At 43.9% G+C, this 20,464-nt stretch overlaps 1 protein-coding gene across 1 annotated transcript in view; it reads right to left on the reverse strand.

Annotated features, from left to right (window-relative positions):
* Nucleotides 1-20,464, reverse strand: part of SCLT1 (sodium channel and clathrin linker 1) — a 136,235-nt gene that overhangs the window by 113,970 nt on the left and 1,801 nt on the right. The window contains exons 3-6 of the mRNA XM_065404799.1: nt 17,120-17,187; nt 15,604-15,656; nt 11,203-11,275; nt 10,005-10,060 (exon numbers count right to left, since the gene is read on the reverse strand). Coding sequence (XP_065260871.1) covers nt 10,005-10,060; nt 11,203-11,275; nt 15,604-15,656; nt 17,120-17,187 — 250 coding nt within the window. The remainder of the gene's footprint in view (nt 1-10,004; nt 10,061-11,202; nt 11,276-15,603; nt 15,657-17,119; nt 17,188-20,464) is intronic.

The following is a 20,464-nucleotide window of genomic DNA, read 5'->3' on the forward strand; positions in this document are numbered from 1 at the left end:
CCAACCGTCCCCAGGCGTTAACCCGGACACAGAATCAGGGGAAGGATCAGTCAGTAAGTGTTTCAAACATGAAAACATTTATTTTTAACAGAACAGGAATATTAACAATATTAACAATGGGTTTTTCATGATTAGTTTGCCCTAGACGCTTCACGTTTCAGTCCTTGGCAGTGCAACTACTGAAAAAAAATCTAACAATGTCCGGTTTAGCATGATTGTTTTGCCCTAGGCGCTCTACTGTTTAGTCCCTGCCAGTGCAGCTACAGTAAAATCCGGTCTGTATGTCCGGGGATAGAGCAGAAATCCTCCTGGGACATCTCCACGAAGCTCTCCTGGAGGTAATTGGAAAGCCTTTGCATCAGGTTCCTGGGGAGAGCGGCCTTATTGGGTCCTCCGTGGTACGAAACGTTTCCGCGCCAGGAGACAAGCAAGTACTCCGGGACCATTGCCTTGCAGAGCATGGCAGCATACGGCCCTGGTCTTTGCATGCTTTCCCGAAGCATCCTTTCTTTCTCCGTCTCTGAAATCCTCATCAGAGTGATGTCGCTCATGGTGACCTGCTTTGAATTAGGTAGGGGAATGTTAGTATTGGGACTGCTTGCCTGTTCCTTTACAGAACTGTAACCGGCGGTTTACAGCCACGCGGTGGAGGCGGGAGAGGGGTAGCATACAGGGATCTTTCCCTGGGACAGCCGCGAGGGGGTGGGACAGGGGCAGAGTTCATGCTTGCCGGATTGCTGGCAGCAGGGACTACCATTGCTTTGAACGTGAAAGGAGGCCAGTGCTATTATTAAAGTTTTAAGCAGCCACAAGTCTACGGCTTACTATGTCGGCCTGCTACACAAATTCCGCTGTCCTGCCCCGCTTCTCTGATCTGCACTGCAAGACCCCAGGCACTGAATGCGAAGGCCGAAAATTCGACCTTGTCCTGAGTGCGCATGTGATAGGTGCTGTGCATGGTCTTGTTCACAGAGAAAGACTATGTTCTTTGTTCACAACTAAATTTATCTTTCTGAGGAATTCACTCCCTTTTTCCCATCCCACAGCTGCGACTGTCTCCCAACCTAGCCTGGCATCACACTCCCAGAGGCTAGCGCAGATTAGGCGTAGGAAGAAGAGGACACGGGAGGACATGTTCTCGGAACTTATGGGCTGCTCCCGAGCCCAGGCAGCCCAGCAGACCCAGTGGAGGGAGAACTTGTCCCAAGTGCACCGATCACACATGGAACGGGAGGAGAGGTGGCGGCAGGAAGACCAGCAGGCGACTCAAACGCTGCTTGGACTAATGAGGGAGCAAACGGACACGCTCCGGTGCCTTGTGGATGTTCTGCAGGACCGGAGGCAGGAGGACAGAGCCCCGCTGCAGTCTCTCTCTAACCACCCTCCCCCGCCACAAAGTCCCATACCCCCCTCACCCAAAGTCCCAAGAAGGAGGGGCGGCAGAGTCCGTGAAAACTCTCACTCCACCCCTGCAGACTGCTCAAGTACCAGAAGGCTCTCATTCCCCAAAATTTGATAAGTCCTTTCCTTCCCGCCTCACCCAAGCCCCTGTCCCAGTTTCATCCCCCAGTTTCATGTGTAGTTGCTAATAAAAAATACGTTTCTGTTAATTACTGTTTCCATCATGTTCTTTTAGAAGAGAGTCTGTCTGAAGGGGGGGGAAGGGGGTTGGTAACTGGACAGGACAGTCACCTTTACCAGGGTACAGAGGTGGGGACAGGTTCAGCAGCAGGGCACACACACATTGCAGTCACTAGTTACCCTGGTCAGTCTGGGAGGTGGTTTTCATGTTCGGGGGGGGGGGGGCGGCTATGTGACTTTGTGGCGGGGGAGGGCGGTTAGAGATCTTATGCAGCGGTCCTTATCCTGGATCACAGAGCCACGCAGCAGGGGATCTGTAACCGTCCTCCCCCTGCCACAAAGTCACATAGCCCCCCACACACAGAGTCCCGAACAGGAGGGGTGGCAGGCTCCGTTGAAACAACCAGTCCACCAGTGCGGAGCCTGTCATTCCTCGAGTTTAGAAGCGTCCTTTGCATCACTACACTACACCCGCTCCCCACCACAGTCTGCGTCCCAGGTTCAACACTTTACCGAGAAAACAGTAATAAAGAAAACGGTGTTCATTAACAAAATTCAAGTGATTTTATTTTTAAACGTGTGTTGGAAGGGGGGGAACGGGGTGAACAGGGTATGTAACTGGAGAGGATAGTGAACATTTACTGGGTAAAGAAACGGGGGCAGGTTCAGCTTCTCTGTACACAAACTTAATAGTCACAGGTTACCCTGCTCACTCAGGAACCTAGCTTTCAAAGCCTCCCGGATGCACAACGCGTCCCGCTGGGCACTTCTAATCGCCCGGCTGGGCGTAATCAGCAGCCAGGCTATTTGCCTCAACCTCCCACCCCGCCATAAAGGTCTCCCCCTTGCTCTCACACAGATTGTGGAGCACACAGCAAGCTGCAATAACAATGGGGATATTGGTTTCGCTGAAATCACAGCGAGTCAGTAAGATTCTCCATCTCCCCTTGAGACGTCCAAAAGCACACTCCACCACCATTCTGCACTTGCTCAGCCGGTAGTTGAAGAGTTCTTTTTCATGTCCAGGGCGCCAGTATAGGGCTTCATGAGCCAGGGCATTAGCGGGTAGGCTGGGTCCCCGAGGATGACTATAGGCATCTTCACATCCCCAAGAGTTATTTTGTGGTCCGGGAAGTAAATACCTTCCTGCAGCCGTCTAAACAGACCAGAGTTCCTGAAAACATGAGCGTCATGAACCTTGCCCGGCCATCCGACGTTGATGTTTGTAAAACGTCCCCTATGGTCCACCAGTGCTTGCAGCACCATTGAAAAGTAGCCCTTTCGGTTAATGTACTGGCTGGCCTGGTGGTCCGGTCCCAGGATAGGGATGTGAGTTCCATCTATAGCCCCACCGCAGTTTGGGAATCCCATCGCGGCGAAGCCATCTATGATGACCTGCACGTTTCCCAGGGTCACTACCTTTGAGAGCAGTAGCTCAACGATTGCGTTGGCTACTTGCATGACAACAACCCCCACGGTAGATTTGCCCACGCCAAAGTGGTTCGCGACTGACCGGTAGCTGTCCGGCGTTGCAAGCTTCCAGAGGGCTATGGCCACTCGCTTCTGGACACTCAGGGCTGCTCGCATCCGAGTGTCATTGCGCTTCAGGGCAGGGGACAGCAACTCAAAGTTCCATGAAAGTCCCCTTCCGCATGCGAAAGTTTCGCAGCCACTGTGATTCATCCCAGACCTGCAGCCCTATGCGGTCCCACCAGTCCGTGCTTGTTTCCCGGGCCCAGAATCGCCGTTCCACAACATCAACATGACCCATTGCCACCATGATGTCCTCGGCGTGGGGTCCCGTGCTTTGTGACAGGTCTGTGCCACTCTCAGACTTCAGGTCCTCACCGCGCTGCCGTAGCCTCCTCGCCCGATTTCTCAGCATCTGCCTCTGGGAAAGGTGGATGATAAGCTGCGAGGTGTTGACAACGGCCATAACTGCAGCAATGGTCGCAGCGGGCTCCATGCTCGCAGTGCTGTGGCGTCCGTGCTGTCACTGACCAGAAAAGTACGCGAACTGATTTCCCGCCGGCGCTTTCAGGGAGGGAGGGTGGGAGTGACGGTTGGATGACGACAGTTACCCAAAAGCACCCTCGACACATTTTTTCCCCCCAGAAGGCATTGGGGGCTCGACCCAGAATTCCAATGGGCAGCGGGGACTGCGGGAACTGTGGGATAGCTGCCCACAGTGCACCGCTTCCAATGTCGACGCTTGCCCCATTAGTGTGGACTCACAAAGTCGAATTACTGTCCTTAGTGTGGACACACACGTTCGACTTTAATATCGATTCCACATATTCGATTTAAGTAAAATCGAACTACTCTCGTAGTGTAGACATACCCTGACATTGTAGAAAAACAGTGGTATTATGGATCTAATCTGAGTCTCCATTTTAACTCCCTTCCTCATGAATACTAGCACATATTTGCTGCCTCTTATCCATCATCTTACTCCATGGAAGTGCATGCATGTAGAGACACTTACTTCTAAGTTAGCCAAAGACTGGGGGGGGAAAAACAAGAACTAAATTAAACTCAAGGTTTCAGGTGCTTTTCTAGGAGAGTTACAATTTATGCTTTGATTATTTATGCCTAAAACAAACATCAGGGGGAAAAACTCAAAGGCTTTCATACCTTCAGTAAACATAATTTTTGCAGTAATTGTATATTTAGTCAAGAGATCAGAATTGCTCTCTGTGAAAGCAAGACGGATGTGCTTTTAAATCATAGCATATGCTTAAATATAAATTGTTATCCAATGGAGAAGAGTGGAGCACTGCAAGGCTAGAGGTAGATCTTTGAGCTTGCCATTGAAATGAACATGGATTTCTAATCTCCAAAGATTACTGAGTGACTGTGCAAGGTACCAGAGTGACTGCAGTTGAGACCACTAGCAACTTTATTTTTAAACTAAAGTTTGGAAGTTACAGAATGACCAAAATCATTGATCAATTTCATATAAAATTGATCAAACTTCTAAAATTACAACATTTTTGACTCTTGCTTTTTTCCAAATGCTAAGGCAGCGTTTTGGAGCATTATCTTGTGGTGGCTTTTCCTACTAGATAATCTCCCTCACGTAAATTGTCCCACTCTGTCTCAGAGTGGCAGCCCTTGTAACTGCCAAGAATTGAGGTAGTAGTCCCCTCACTACATTATGCATTTAACATGAACCTGTCACAAGCATTTAAAAATAAAATAAATCCTCCTTCCTTGCTTGCCTGTAAGAGAAATTGATTGATTAGTTTGTGTATTGGTGTAAGTGTGGGTATGTTTGAGAGAAGTGACTTAGTGATCTAGACAAATTGGATTGGGCCAAAAGAAATCTGATGAGGTTCAGCAAGAACAAGTGTAGAGTCCTACACTTAGGAAGGAAGAATCCCATGCACTGCTACAGGCTGGGGACCAACTGGCTAAGCAGCAGTTCTGCAGAAAAGGACCTGGTGATTACAGCGGACGAGAAGCTGGATATGAGTCAGCAGTGTGCCCTCATTGCCAAGAAGGCGAATGGCATATTGGACTGTATGAGTAGGAGCATTGCCAGCAGATCGAGGGAAGTGATTATTCCCCTCTATTCAGCACTGGTGAGGCCACACCTGGAGTACTGAATCCAGTTTTGGTCCCCCCACTACAGAAGGGATGTGGACAAATTGGAGAGAGTCCAGAGGAGGGTAATGAAAATGATTAGGGGGCTGGGGCACATGACTTACGAGGAGAGGCTGAGGGAACTGGGGTTATTTAATCTGCAGAAGAGAAGCGTGAGGGGGGATTTGATAGCAGCCTTCAACTACCTGAAGGGGGGTTCCATAGAGGATGGAGCTAGGCTGTTCTCAGTGGTGGCAGATGACAGCACAAGAAGCAATGGTCTCAAGTTGCAGTAGGGGAGGTCTAGGTTGGATATTAGGAAACACTATTTCACTAGGAGGGTGGTGAAGCACTGGAATGGGTTACCTAGGGAGGTAGTGGAATCTCCTTCCTTAGAGGTTTTTAAGGCCCAGCTTGAGAAAGCCCTGGCTAGGATGACTTAGTTGGTGTTGGTCCTGCTTTGAGCAGGGAATTGGACTAGATGACCTCCTGAGGTCCCTTCCAGCCCTTATATTCTATGATTCTAAGACCTTATTGAGGAAAAGCCAACTCTCAGAAAGAGACTCATTTAGGCTACACCGATACTTGGAGCTAGCACTGTGATTCCCATCTTGAACAGCCATACTCAAGCTAGCTCTCATCAAGCTAGCACGATGAAAATGTAAGCATAGCTGCAGTAGCACAGCCAGCAGCAGCAGGGGCTGGCCACCCTCAGTACAAAATTGCTTGCACTGTGTGGGAACCACACACTTCAATTCTAGTTCCACCTCACATCTAATTTGTTGTAAGGCCTTAGGTAAGTAATCTTCATCACAGATGCTCCATCCATAAAATGGGGATGATAAAGCCTGCCTCAAAGGAGTATTGTGAGAACTAGTTGTTTGTACAAACTGCTTGAAAACATCTGGCCTGATGCTGTACCTGCCTGCTTTGACGGGAACTGAAGTTGCACAAGGCATCCACAAACCCTGCTTTGCCTGATGGCCTTTGCCACCAAAGCCCCAAAAGTGGGTAGCATTGGCCAGGTAGATAAGGATAGGAAAGGTACCATGGCTGGGGTGTTTGGGGATGCAATGATATGCCAGACTGCTGTGGATCACTGTGTGTGACATAAGGCTGTCCTCCATTGATGGAACAGTTCGGGGAGGACAATGACTAACAGTATCTGCCCCCACCAGAAAATGAATGCCATGTAGTGTGCAGCAGCTGATGCAGAAGGATGCAGATGGGGGTGCACATTTGTATCTATGGAGAGGGAGGTAAATCAAGCATGAAAAAAGTAGTAATGTAGCCACGGTAATATGGGCAGCAGAAGCATGGGCTAGCTGCCCCATGTACATACCCACAGGGTCTGGGCAGGTTTGTACTTGGGGCAGCTAGCCCATTCTAGGCCTCCCTGTACTACAATACTATATTTTGCACACTACCATGTCTATTGGAGTTGGTAAATCAACTGATGAAAGATATGTAAGTGCTACATAAACTCCTGACCAACTGTATAGTAAAAAAGAGATACCACAGACCTTATTCATGTCTATTAGGATTATTAAAAGCAGCAGGATTCGGCCTTATATTTGTAATCCCCTCTTCACCCCAGAGACACTGGAATGATAGACATCCAACTGCATACGTATAAAATGTATCTTAAGAAGTGTCTGTCAAATCAATTAACAGGCCTTAAAGTTTATCCAAATCTGTTTGCTGAAAGACAGCCTATTCAAATACACAGGTGCCCTGAATCAGACCCATTCAATCTTAGTTTGGGAATTCCTCATTGTTTGGTTTAAAGACCCCAGATTACAGCGGGTTGTACTCCAGGCCTCCAATTAATGCTGCTCCCCACCGGAAATAAATTAGTGCTGGGCCACCCCCATTGAGGCAGTTAATAATCATTTAGCACTTCTGAATTTATTTATTTTTTCAAGCCCTGTTAAAGAATCCTAATACCTGAATATTACTGCAAATGCTTTAAAATTAACCAAAAGTTTTAGACTATTCTTTTCTGTCTGAAAAGCATTTTGATAATGAGAAGTGCTAAATGATTACTAATTCATTAGCATAATTCCTATTGTCATTAATGGCAGTTGTCTGCCTATACAGAGAGGAAAAAACTTCATGAAATAGTAGTATAAATACTTTATAAGAATAGATTTCAGTTACACAGTATCTTTATTGTACTGCTCATTTACAAAGGCTAGGTTTCCAATGTTACTCTGATAATCATAAGTAACCCTGCTCCTCTCTTTTGAAGAATTAAGACATACAGGGACACAATCAACTCAAATCCCACTTATATTTCACTTGTATTTACTGTTACACGCCATGCCCAAGATTAGTATAACAAAGGTTACAGAAAAAGATCTACATATGCACAAAGTTAAAAAACCTGAAAATTTACAGTTAAACTGTTTCCCCTGCATACTTTAGTCTACTCCTCTTCTATATGTGGGCCTCTCACGCAGCAACAGAAGAGAGTAACATACTTAGTCATCTTTTTTTTTTTTTTTTAAACCACAAAAATTGGCAAGGAGTCCCAGTGCCAGTTGCAGTATCTGAGAATACTTAACTATATTACAAGTTGACTTGCCTTTCAACTCTATGTATGCATATACATTAAATATAACCACTTCTCAGCAAAACATATTACTACTTCACATAGTAAATACAGTTTTTACACCAAAATCAGCAGAAATGTCATAGTGACTGCTACATGTTAAGTCAAGCAGGGGCTTGTGTAAATAGCTTAATTATTCATTTGTTTCAATTTGCACTGGCCCTCTCCTGCTCCCCCCGACCCCGAGCCACCTCTTGGATTTCCTTGTCTCTGCTCTCTCAGATCTCAGAGTTCCTTCCTAGCTGATAAGAATGTCACCATTTAGAGTGATACTATATTTTGAAGACCGGATATGTTTTAATATCTGATCGTCAACAAAATAACAATTTGCATATAATATGCATACCTGGGAAAACAAATGTAAATTCTACAACTGAAGTGGAGAAAATCTGTCACGTAATAAACTACATGCTTGATTCTCTCTCTCCCTGCACACCTGTCACACTGAAAATAGCTTATATTTATGCAATAAGACATCATGTGAACTAAACTGAATTACTTTACAGCACCGCAATGATCATTGAGAGAGCATACACCACAGTGATTTTCTTATATCACCACGAACAGTTTCTGCTGGTCTATCATCTCTGATTTTCAGTCTTATTAGTTTATTAGCAATTACCAGCTATCAGAAGATACTTGCACACTAACATAAGAAAGTTGAAAGCTGAATACATCCGTGTATGTTATGTCCTCCAAACGAAATGAACTGAACATGTATTTTTATGTAAAGCATATCACTCTTGAAAAGTACATCCTACATTTACTGTAATTACAAAGGTATTAATAAAATGGACATGACAGGGTCCAGTTAGGATGCCAGCTAAGCATTTTTCTCAACACCAATATTACTCTTAATATGAGCACTGAATTTATTAATTTTCTGATTTAAGCATCTTGGTTGAATTTGATGTCACCCACTTAAATTTAGTTAATATGGCTCACTGACTACAACTGCTGACTAATCAAGAAAGGCTTTAATAGAGCTCTGAAGTGAACTCACTCCATTTGAGGGGTCGGCAACCTCTGGCACGCGGCTCGCCAGGGTAAGCACCCTGGCGGGCCGGGCCAGTTTGTTTACCTGCCGTGTCGGAAGGTTCGGACGATTGCGGCTCCCACGGGCTGCGGTTCGCCATCCCAGGCCAATGGGGGTGGCGGGAAGCCGCCGCCAGCACATCCCTTGCCCGCGCTGCTGCCCGCCGCCCCCATTGGCCTGGGATGGCGAACCGCGGCCCGTGGAAGCCGCGATTGGCCGAACCTGCCGACGAGGCAGGTAAACAAACTGGCCCGGCCCGCCAGGGTGCTTACCCTGGCGAGCCACGTGCCAGAGGTTGCCGACCCCTGCTCTATTTCAACCTCTCAGCAGCAAAAGATAGGTTTGGTAACAGAGCTGGGGGCAGGGAAGGCACCATATACAGTGAGACTGAAGGTTCAACCTGGACCTGGTCATGACTCAGAATCTGTGCCCACGGTAGATTTCCCCCTCATTCACATGGTGAGACACCACAAGAATGTGGGTGATGTTAGAGATACTAGCAGATGGCAGATTTGTGGGTCCGAATTAACCTAGTGTTGGAGCACAAAGTCAAAAATAAGAGGATAAACAGTGAAAATTAAGGTACATAATGCTGTGTATAGCTCTTAGTTTCATGAGTACGCTCATTGACTTTAATGGATAGCAAATACTACACTGTTATATTTGCAAGACTGCACCTGTAATCTGTATTTTTGGGAACATTAATAGTGTAAAAATTAGTATCAAAAGGTGAAGATAGGAACAAATGTAGAATCCCACAAGCCAGCGTACATTGGAAGCAGAATCCAGGAAGAGACAACCTGCTATTAAACGAAGCAGGAGAAAGACAAGCAAGTCTGGAGTCCATTCTCCTTAATTACGAACATCACAAGTCCTTTAACATATACATATTAAAAAAATGCACAGTTGAAAATACACACCTTGCACAATACACAAAAGAAATGTATACACTGACTTCTAAACAATAAAATTTGTATTATTCCTTGTTTGTTATGTATATACATAGCTCAAATTTCCAAACCTGGGTGCCTCAACACATATTTCAACACCTAAGAGGTTAAGTTTAAACGCGCAAGTATGAAAATTTTGGCCACAGTACACAGATTCAGAGGTTTATCTCCAGGTCCCTAGAAATACTTTTAATTTTTAGAAATGTAAAGTGTTTAACATGTCAATCAATTAATTTACCTTTCATTTTCCTTGGTGACTTGTTGAAGTTTTAGTCTCATCTCACCCATCTGTGTCTGAGAAAGTAAAATTTGACAGTGAAATTTCACATTTAAATCACAGGGCCTTTAAGCAGTAAAGTCACACACTGAAATACCATTCCTTTAACTTTCAAAAATTTAATTTTTATTTCTGACTAGCTATGTTTAAAGATGGACAATTGTGTAAAGTGATTTTTATTTTTGCAAGAGAATTAACTGGTAGATCATATACACCGCTACCTCGATATAACGCCAATTTGGATATAACGCAGTAAAGCAGTGCTCTGGGGGGGGGGGGAGGGGGGCTGCGCACTCTGGAGGATCAAAGCAAGTTCAATATAACACGGTTTCACCTATAACGCAGTAAGATTTTTTTGGCTCCCGAGGACAGCGTTATATCGAGGTAGGTGTATAAGTTTTATAATGCAATAAAAATCTTGCATAAATGTTACACAAACATTTTATAGCGTTACAAGTGAATAGTTACACACAGTAGTAGCAAAGTCATCACTAAATTTGGTTTTTAAGAGTTTAGGTGTTCCTGGGTAATGACCTCAGTTAAAGAACACAAGCTAATATTAAATATTTCACAAAATAGGATTCTTGCCACTCGTCCCTGCTGCCACGTTAGGAATATGTCGATGGGCATATTTAGTCTCTCAATGCTATTTCCAAGATCATAGACAACATATTGGGCAGGTTGGGCATATTCAATTTCTTTTCATAAAAGATCCACCTCTCCCTTCAAAAAGGGGAGTATCCTAATAAAACTTCAAAAGGTAGTACAAAACAATTTCCTTCGCCGGAAAATAGTGCGGTAAGCTATTAATACTAGAGGACTGAAATATTACTACTGATGGCAGCCACTGTGCTCTTAAAATTAATGTAATTCTAGAAGGTTGTAATTTGGGCACAATATGTACAAAGCTATAAACTAGTTTCTGGTCTAATTTCTTTTTAGATTATAAGAACGTTGGTGTTTAATATTGAAGCAAACACTTCATTTTCAAGCTTTACAGTCCCACCTTGTATTGACTTAGTTCCTCTTAATATTGGTACTTAAAATTTTATTTCCTAGTTTTTTAAATGAATATAGAGAGATGACAAATTTACATTTAATTGCATGTTTTTTTCTTTTAATAAATACAATCAAACCTTTCCAGTGGTATGATTCATACCTGATAGTACTGCAGCTGTTCACTCATTTCCTCCAGATGTTTATCATACTCAGCAATTAGAGGGGACAGTAAGCTAAAAGTGAAAAATGTATAAGATACGTAATTATAGTTGCTGCAGTGTTCTGGTAGTTACCAGGTTTTACAGAAATGCCCTTATCAAACTACTATTCAACCTGAGCCAAACATATTAAAATAAAAATGTTTTTCTCTACTTCCTGATGGAACTATAATAATAGTCAAATGAACAACCTATGGTTATTACTCTTAAAGTATGCACATCAACTTAAAGAAAAATGTCATTCAAAGTTCAAGTGCATTTGCAAAACTTAGTTTTCAGAATTCAGAATTAAGCTACTTTAACTGTGAAAGTGATGTTAATGCAACATTATATAGTGAAACACTAGAAAGGGGAAAAAATTAAGATTTAACATAGACCATAAATTGTACTTTTGTATGTGCAAGAAACAAAGCAGGAACATCAACTATAAGGCAGGTGTAAAATAATGCACCTTAATTCACACACTTTATTTTTCTTCCTCATAGTTTTTTTTCCTACTACAGTTCTTTCTAATCAGTCAACAGTTCAAGTTTTTCATATTTCCTTACTGACCAATTTGCAACCACAAGCAATTTGCACTACTGTTTAAAAATCACTACTCAGTTTGCCCCACTGTCTATATGAAGTCAGAGAGAGAGATCCTTCTATAAATTGGAGATTTTTAAGAGCAGGTTAAACACCTGTCAGGCATGGTCTAGATCAGGGGTAGGCAACCTTTCAGAAGCAGTGTGCCGAGTCTTCATTTATTTACTTTAAGGTTTCGCGTGCCGGTAATACATTAACGTTTTTTAGAAGGTCTCTCTCTATAAGTCTATATATTATATAACTAAACTATTGTTGTATGTAAAGTAAACAAGGTTTTCAAAATATTTAAGAAGCTTCATTTAAAATTAAATTAAAATGCTGATCTTACGCCACCAGCCTGCTCAGCTCGCTGCCAGCCTGGCATTCTGTTCACCTAGGCCGGCAGCGGGCTGAGTGGGGCCTGACCTCTGAAGCCCCCCACGCCCCCAGAAGGGTGGGTGTGGAGGGCTTCAGAAGTCAGGGCAGAGGGCTGGGGGTGTGTGGAGGTGCAGGGCAGAAGGCTGGGGGTGTGGGGGGCTTCAGAGGTCAGGGCAGAGGGCTGGAGGGATGTGGGGGGTGCAGGGCAGAAGGCTGGGGGGGCTTCAGAGGTCACAGCAGAAGGCTGGGGGTGGGGTGGTGCAGGGCAGAAGGCTGGGGTGTGTGTGGAGGTGCAGGGCAGAAGGCTGGGTGTGGGGGGGTTCAGGGCAGAGGGCTGGGGTGCTCGGCTCGTGGGGGTGCTCCCAGCCCCCTGCCCTGAGCGGCTCATGGCAGGGGGCTGGAAGGGATATGTCTTGTTCCATCCCCTGCCCCAAGGCCCCGTCCCTACCGCTTCTCTGCCTCCTTTACCCAGGGCCAGCTTTAGCAACGGGCCGCGGGGCTGCCGCGCGCCGGCTGGAGCTCCGGCCGGGAGAGTGGGGCCGCGGGGCTTTTGCAGAGCAGCCATGCTGCCACTCCTCCCCCCTCCCTTTGCAAGGGCTGGCGCAGGGAAGGAGAGGAGGAGGGGCAGGAAAGCAGGCTGCACCACGGCTGGGGGAAGAAGCGGGGGAGCTTGGCTGCTGCAGGACGAAGCTTCTGCCTCCTGCCCCAGCAGGGGAGAGCGGTGGGCGGGGGGGCTGAGTGCGGCTGGGGGTCGGAACCGCGGCAGGCAGCCGTGTGCCATTCAAAATCGGCTCGCATGCCGTGTTTGGCATGCGTGCCGTAGGTTGCCGACCCCTGGTCTAGATAATACTTAATCCTCCCTTGAGTTCAGGGGACTGGACTAGAAGACTTCTCAAGGTCCCTTCCAGTCCTACAATTCTAATTGATACTAATTCTCCTAAATAACCTATTTAACTTTTTCTTCTATTCAGATAAAGCAGTTCCTAGAGACCCCAACAGAGACTGAAGCCCTCTGGTGCTATTCACTGTACAAATACCTGCCTCAAACTTTATAAACTAAATAGACAACCCATCCTTTCTTATCTCTGTATTACAGACAGGAAATGAGACATGAACTATTAAGCAATTTGCCCAAAGTGACAAAGGATGTCAGTGGAAGAGCTAGTTAGTGAAGTTGTAACTCCCAAGTTCCAGTCAACTGCCTTAAATATAAGATCAAACTTTGGCTGGAGTTTTTACACATACTTTTGTTAACCTGAAAGTCAGAGTAAATAGGCCAGCAACAATTCTGGTTTCAGCAGCAAGATCCTGAGGGGTGAAAAGATCCATCACCTGGGGTTAGATAGAAGTTGGTGTGCCTCCCACCTCCCTTGTGTGGTGTAGTGGACAAAAGAGAGTATTTTTCCAAAACAAAAAAAAATTTATTTAAGAGCAGTAACAATGAGAACAGGGAATCATCATGAACGATGACCAAGTAACAAGTGAGTTGTGGTTTAATGGAGGTGAGTATAAAACTCAGGCTCCAACTGACCCAAACCTTGGCAACAACTAAACAAAAGAGAACAAAAGAATACCCCAAGATACTTTACTGTCTCTAGGTCTGTGGTTTTCAAACTGTAGGTCGTGACCCAGTACTGGGTCACAGCAGCTCTGGTCAGCAGCACCAACCAGGCCATTAAAAGTCCTGTTGCTGGTGCTGCCCAGCTAAGGCAGGCTAGTCCCTACCTGTGCTGACGCTGTGCCCCGGAAGCAGCCAGCAGCAGGTCCAGCTCCTAGGACGGGGGGGCCATGGGGCGCTGCGCACTGCCCCGGCCCTGAGCACCAGCTCCGCACTCCCATTGGCCAGAAACTAGCCAATGGAAGCTGGGGGAGGGGGGGAAGGCAGTACCAGCGGGTAAGAGCTGCGCAGAGCTGCTTGCGCTCCTCCGCCTAGGAGCTGGATCTGCTGCTGTCCGCTTTCAGGGTGCAGCGCGATCAGCGGTGCCAGGACAGGCAAGAAGCCTGCCTTAGCACCCCCGCTCCGCTGCTGACCAGGAGCTGCCTGAGGTAAGCCCAATCCTCAGCCCTGAGCCCCCCATCCCAGAGCCCCCTCCTACACCCTAAACCCCTCATCCCCATCCCAGAGCCCACAGCCTGCACCCCAACCCTCTGCCCCAGCCTTGAGCCCCTCCCAAACCCCAAACCCTTCATCCCCAGCTCCGTTGGGTTGTGGGCATCAACAATTTTCTTCAACTGGGTCGCCAGAAAAAATGTTTGAAAACCACTGCTCTAGGTTTTCTCAACGGGCAGGAAAGATGTTAAGATACATTTATCATCACAGGTGATCCACGGGCTGCCAGGATCTAGAAGCTAAAATAGTGGGACCCGAAGGTGAGAGCCCTCAGGATCCTGGCGACTGGTTCCAAAGGTAAGATGTTGGAACTCAGGAACACCATGATGCTTAAGGTAAGTGACTAGATGTTAACAGTCTTTAATTTCTTTACAGCTGCTGGTGATCTTGATTTGATTGCCTGGTCGGGCAGTCTTGATCCGACGCTGCGCAAAAAGATTGCACCTTGACTGTCTCTATAAATTGACACTCCCCAAGCAACGGGTACTCAGACTAATTTAATTTTTAAAGACACCTCAGAACTTTGGCGTGTGCAAGTAGCTCTACAGGAGCTAGTTGGAACTAATTCCAAATGTCTGGCTTCTTTCCTGCCAAAGTACTGTAAAGAAGCTTCCCCAATATGGAGTCTGAGTTATCCTTTGCCTGAACTCAATTTTGGAAAATGGAGTAACCTGTCTAACATGTACTAATAACAGTAAATGTAATAAACAGCTGAAAGTGCATAGAACATTGTGATTAACATCATAAGGAGTATAATGAGCATGAAATGAACAAAAACCATGCAACACTTTCATAGTCAAAACTGTTCAGCAAATCACAGGAGACTTAAGAAGTTTTTCTTAGTGTCTAACCTAACTGTAATTGTAGTCCAGCACTAGAACAAACTACATGGGAGGTTGTGGAATCTCAATCATTGGAGATTTTTTAAGAACATGCGAGACAAACACCTGACAGGGCTGATCTAAATAAAGTAGTCATGCCTCAAGTGTAGGGGACTGGACTAGATGACCTACTGAAGTCTCTTCCAGCCCTACATTTCTATGCTTCTGACACAGAGGAAGTAGTCTCTCACCCATGTCCAGCTTCCAATTTCCTTCCTCCCAAGGCTAGTTAATCGGATTCTTTGGAGGTTTTTTTTTTTTTTTTTTTTAAAAGGAAAGGGATAATCATACCTCCTAAATTCACTTTATTTACACTTCCGTGATTAGACATTTATAAAACAATTAAGTTACCTGCTGAAAATGGCCATGCCCTACTATTCGAGTACATGACAATTTTAAAATAGGATTACCTTTGGTCAGTCAGCCACGGTTCCAGTGGGTCATCACCCCTTACGACATTTTTCTGTAATAGAGTAGTTTGCACATTAATGCACAAAACTGGAAGTTCTTAAACTTGATTTCAGAGCTCAAATCTATAAAGAACTTGATTCTACTCCATTTGTATTCAAAACTTAAAATCATATCTCACATGTTCAGTTTTGGATATGTATGCACAATGAACTAATTTTTAGAATTCCCGTGCAATCTGAAAGAAAATTGCCATTGGAATTCTAGATGTGTCTTGGGATGCATACATATGCAGAAATATCACATCACAGAGCAAGGAATCAACTACGCTAATGAGATTACATATGATTTCTATATTCACTTCTGGATAGAGGTAGACACAAAGGTCATTCACAGAAAAATGGCAAAAAACAATAGCTAATCTAACAACTTAGCTCTTTGTATATAATGTCAGAAGTGTGCATGCTACGTATAAACCAGGGGTCGGCAACCTTTCAGAAGTGGTATGCCGAGTCTTCATTTATTCACTCTAATTTAACGTTTCACGTGCCAGTAATACATTTTATCGTTTTTAGAAGGTCTCTTTCTCTAAGTCTATAATATATAACTAAACTATTGTTGTATATAAAGTAAATAAAGTTTTTAAAATGTTTAAGAAGCTTCATTTAAAATTAAATTAAAATGCAGAGCCCCCCGGACCGGTGGCCAGGACCCGGGCAGTGTGAGTGCCACTGAAAATCAGCTCATGTGCCGCCTTCGGCGCGCGTGCCATAGGTTGCCTACCCCTGGTATAAACAAATCTAGGAGTTGGGCTAACTATTTTTTCTTATAAAGGCAAAGCTTGAAAAGAACTGGGGAACACCTCTATCCCAATATAACGCTGTCCTCGGGGGCCAAAAAATCTTACCGCATTATAGGTGAAACCACGTTACATTGAACTTGCTTTGACCTGCCGGAGTGCGCAGCCCCGCCCCCCTGGAGCACTGCTTTACCGCATTATATCTGAATTCGTGTTATATCGGGTCGCATTATATCGGGGTAGAGGTGTACCATCAACTTCTGCAGAAATTAAGCTTTCACAAAATATAAACAAAACTTTTTAGCCCTTATGGTTGCAAATATACTCCTTTCACATTTGCATGGTTAAACTGATGTACTGTGATCTCCCTAAATCTGCAGACAGCTCCAATGTCTCTGCTGCTGCTACTCAGAGCAAAACAACCCCACCAATCAATCACTGTTTGTCAGTTTTCACTGCTGCCATTCAGAACCTATTGCTTAACACTGAAACTGACAAGACAATCACATCACTTTCACTGAAATGCTGTTTGGGAAACCTATGAGCAACAGCAGAGGCCTGCAATGGACTTATTCACAGAGGTGAATGACTCAAGCACATTTCAAACCAGCCTAAGGTGTACTGGTGAAAGACCTATTTTACATTTGTGCAGTGCACCTATACTGAGGTCTTACACCAATGTAAATATCCTCAGTGTTGACAAGCCCTAATTAACATACTTGCACAGAGGTAGTCCTCAAAAGGTTCTCTGCTTGATGCTGTCTGAGTGCTGCATTTAGTCTCTGATCTGGAAGAAAAAAAAAAAAAGCCAAACAGTCAGATACTGTATAAATCTTTACCTAGATTATACGATTGCTTAAATGGGCAGTTAGAAGTAGTTTCATTGATGTAGTGGATTGCAGGCATATGTCTCCCTACATTTTAAGGAAAGTATTCATTTTTTGAAATGTACAGATTCTGGTATTCTGCTACAGAATGCTGCATGGCCAAATGGACCCAGACTGGTTGTCTGGAACTCAGCATGCTCACAATTGCTTAATGCTTGAGAGTTGTAGGCATTTTCATAAAAGTTTGACTTTTGTTTATATAATATTAAACTGAAACATGAGTGATATGTATAACTTCCTTGAGAAAATACTTAAATATACACATTCAGATGTTCAATATTATAGTTGTTATATTAGTATTATTCCTCCTGCAGTTTCTCTTTATTGGTACAACTCTAAATTAAATTATCAATCTACTACCACACGCAACTAAAACGAAGTAATATGGTATGCATTCATGAACCACTTTTTAAGATAAAAAATATCTTAACTAGCTTTTCCCAGAATGGTAAAAAACACCCCTGGTAAATACCATGTCATACGTGACAAGCTGGAGGGAGCATGTCAGAGTCAGCTTCTTAGAAGAAGCTGAATGAGAGCACCAGGGACATCCCCCCGCCCCAAAAAAAGAGGTCACATTGCTTATTGGGGAAGGCCAAATATAACAGGAACTCACAGCAGCACTTTGGGGCCATAAAGAAAATGGGGAATTCCAGATTGGCTTAATTATTAGAGTACTGGTACAGCTGTGTGTGCATGTGTATGTGAACAAAAAGCAAGAGTTTTGTTTTCTTCCTTGTGTCAGAGCTCTCTAGCATTTGGCAAACACAAAGCTGTGGGTGACAACAGCTTTGCATGGAGAATGAGGAAGAGTAAAGCAAAGGGAAATTAAGGAGAAAAATCCATTAACACAAGGCAATTATTCCAAAATTAAACAAAAGTATACTTCATTTTTTCTTGATGTTTCCCACCCAAAACATGAAAATATGAACCAGCAAAACAGCTATACAGCTTCTTGCTAAGGAAATGTTCGTGGTAATGCAGCTATTCAAAGAAAATTATAAGAGATATTGATGATTGTCTTAAACTCCTTGATTGCTGCTTCAAAATTTCCAATTTATTTAAATAAGGGTCATGCATGCATGCTTTCTGCAGATAATGAACATACTGGAGTTAACTTTTCACTTTGTTTTGAAGTCCAAAATCACAGATTATTTGCTGCAAATTTTGCAAAGTAATCTTTCTGCACAAAGCAGTAAAGGATTCAGAAAACAAACTTGAGGTAGTTCAGAAATAAGCACTATTATGAACTTTGAAAAAAGAGTCACATTTAAAAGCAACCTAACTTCAGTTTTTGTTGTTGTTGTTGTTGTTGTTTTTTTAGAGCTCTCACTTCAGTAGTTATTTATGTATATACTTGAAATACATTATGGTGTTCTCCAGAAAAATATTTAGAAACCATTCTGTACACATTTTGTCACAGCCTTCCCCCGCATCATTCTTTATTACTAAGGATATTTGCTTAAATACAGTATCTACTTCCTAAAGAGGATATGTAAATAATACTACATATTTCTATAATTTTAGTCACATGCCTCATCTGAAGAAGAAACAGCTTAAGATGGTACTTCAGCATATATCTGGAGAGTGGGTTTTGTTTTTTTAATTATTCCCTTACTTTTGCACATCTGTGAAATCCATATCTTATGTAGGCCCTGATCCTGCAAACACTTATTTATATGCTTAACTTCAATAGGACTACTGAAGTGCAGAGAGTTAAGCACACATTAGTATTTGCAGGATCAGAGCAACTCCTGATCACCACATGAGTGCATGTTGGGGTGAGTCTCACCTACTACAAATCAATGCTATTAAACAAAGCACCACTATAGGTACAGATGAGGTCCTTTTAATAATATCTAACATTGCACATTCTTAAAGCATTCTCCTTATGAATATAATAAACATTCATTATTTTAAAACCTTGACTTCTCAGCCATGAATCAAAAAACATTGAATCATACCAGATCTACAGTAAGCCTCTAACCAATATCTCACAATTGTAACCTACATTCATGTAGTGTGAGAATACAGGTTAAACTCTACCTTTGTCACTAGGTACTGTCCTGGTACTTCTTAACAATAAGTCTTTTGGAAAGTCAAAAGCAAGCCTGAAATCCCCAGACAGATTAAGCAAGTTCCGTCAGTTTGTGCTTGGCGAGACAGTGTGAACTCAGTTTTGATGGGGAAAATAATGGAAGTATGCAAGTGCAAAAAAAGCAACAATGTCATAAATACCAGGCACTTAAAAAAAAAAAAAAAAAAAAAAAAGGCAAATAAAAGCATTGGGCTAGGTGCACGAACCATACAAGTTACTATTCAAAAATACAACCTCCCCCCGCCAATAATGGAAAGAGGATCTGATACAGAAGCTCTTCTTCTCTATTACAGAGGTGCCTTTTTAGAATTCGAAAGGTGACTTTTCACCTGAGGTCATCCAAATCAGCTGTTCAATATATTTCTTTATTTTAAAAAAATAAAAAAGTTGTGCCATCAGTGGCAATTCTAACCATTATATATTACTCCGCTTATTCTGTTAAACAGAATGTTAAAATGTTAGCAGGCATCCTTGATGCAAGCTATCGTTTCCTACCCTGCTAGCAGTTTCCCCCGCATACTAGTAATAGCAGCTGGGATTGCATTCATCTATACCAGAGGTCCCCAAACTGTGGGGTGTGCCCCCCTAAGGGGGTGCAGAGGGCCTGGGCCAGCCCCTATGGGGGGCGTGAAGCACCGCCCAGCCTCGGGGTGGCTCCGCACCTGGCTGTGGGCCCAGCTGCCGGCCCCAGACTCACCCCCAGGTGCTGCCCTGCTCTCGGCACCAGCTGGGGGGGGGGGGGAGGGAAGGTGCGCACAACCCTGAAAAGTTTGGGGATCACTGATCTGTACAGTACAGCAGGTCACTTCCTGTTTACAGAATGTAGCCCTATGGACATACCAGAAAAAAGCTGTAGAGCTGGAAGTTCTTATTGTATATTTTAAGTTTAGCTTCCTCAGAACCTTAGTAATTTTATTTATCGATTCTATCAACGCAGTGCATCCCTTACAAAAGAATAATGCTGATACCAGTTTGTAGTGAAGCCTATTTCATGAACAATAACTAAAAAATGATGCCTATTCTCACCAGTAAAAGGACAAAACATACATATTCTAATTTCATAGTCCCAAAAAGAACAT

The sequence above is a fragment of the Emys orbicularis genome, chromosome 5, assembly GCF_028017835.1.
Source record: "Emys orbicularis isolate rEmyOrb1 chromosome 5, rEmyOrb1.hap1, whole genome shotgun sequence".
Classification (NCBI taxonomy): Eukaryota; Metazoa; Chordata; order Testudines; family Emydidae; genus Emys; species Emys orbicularis.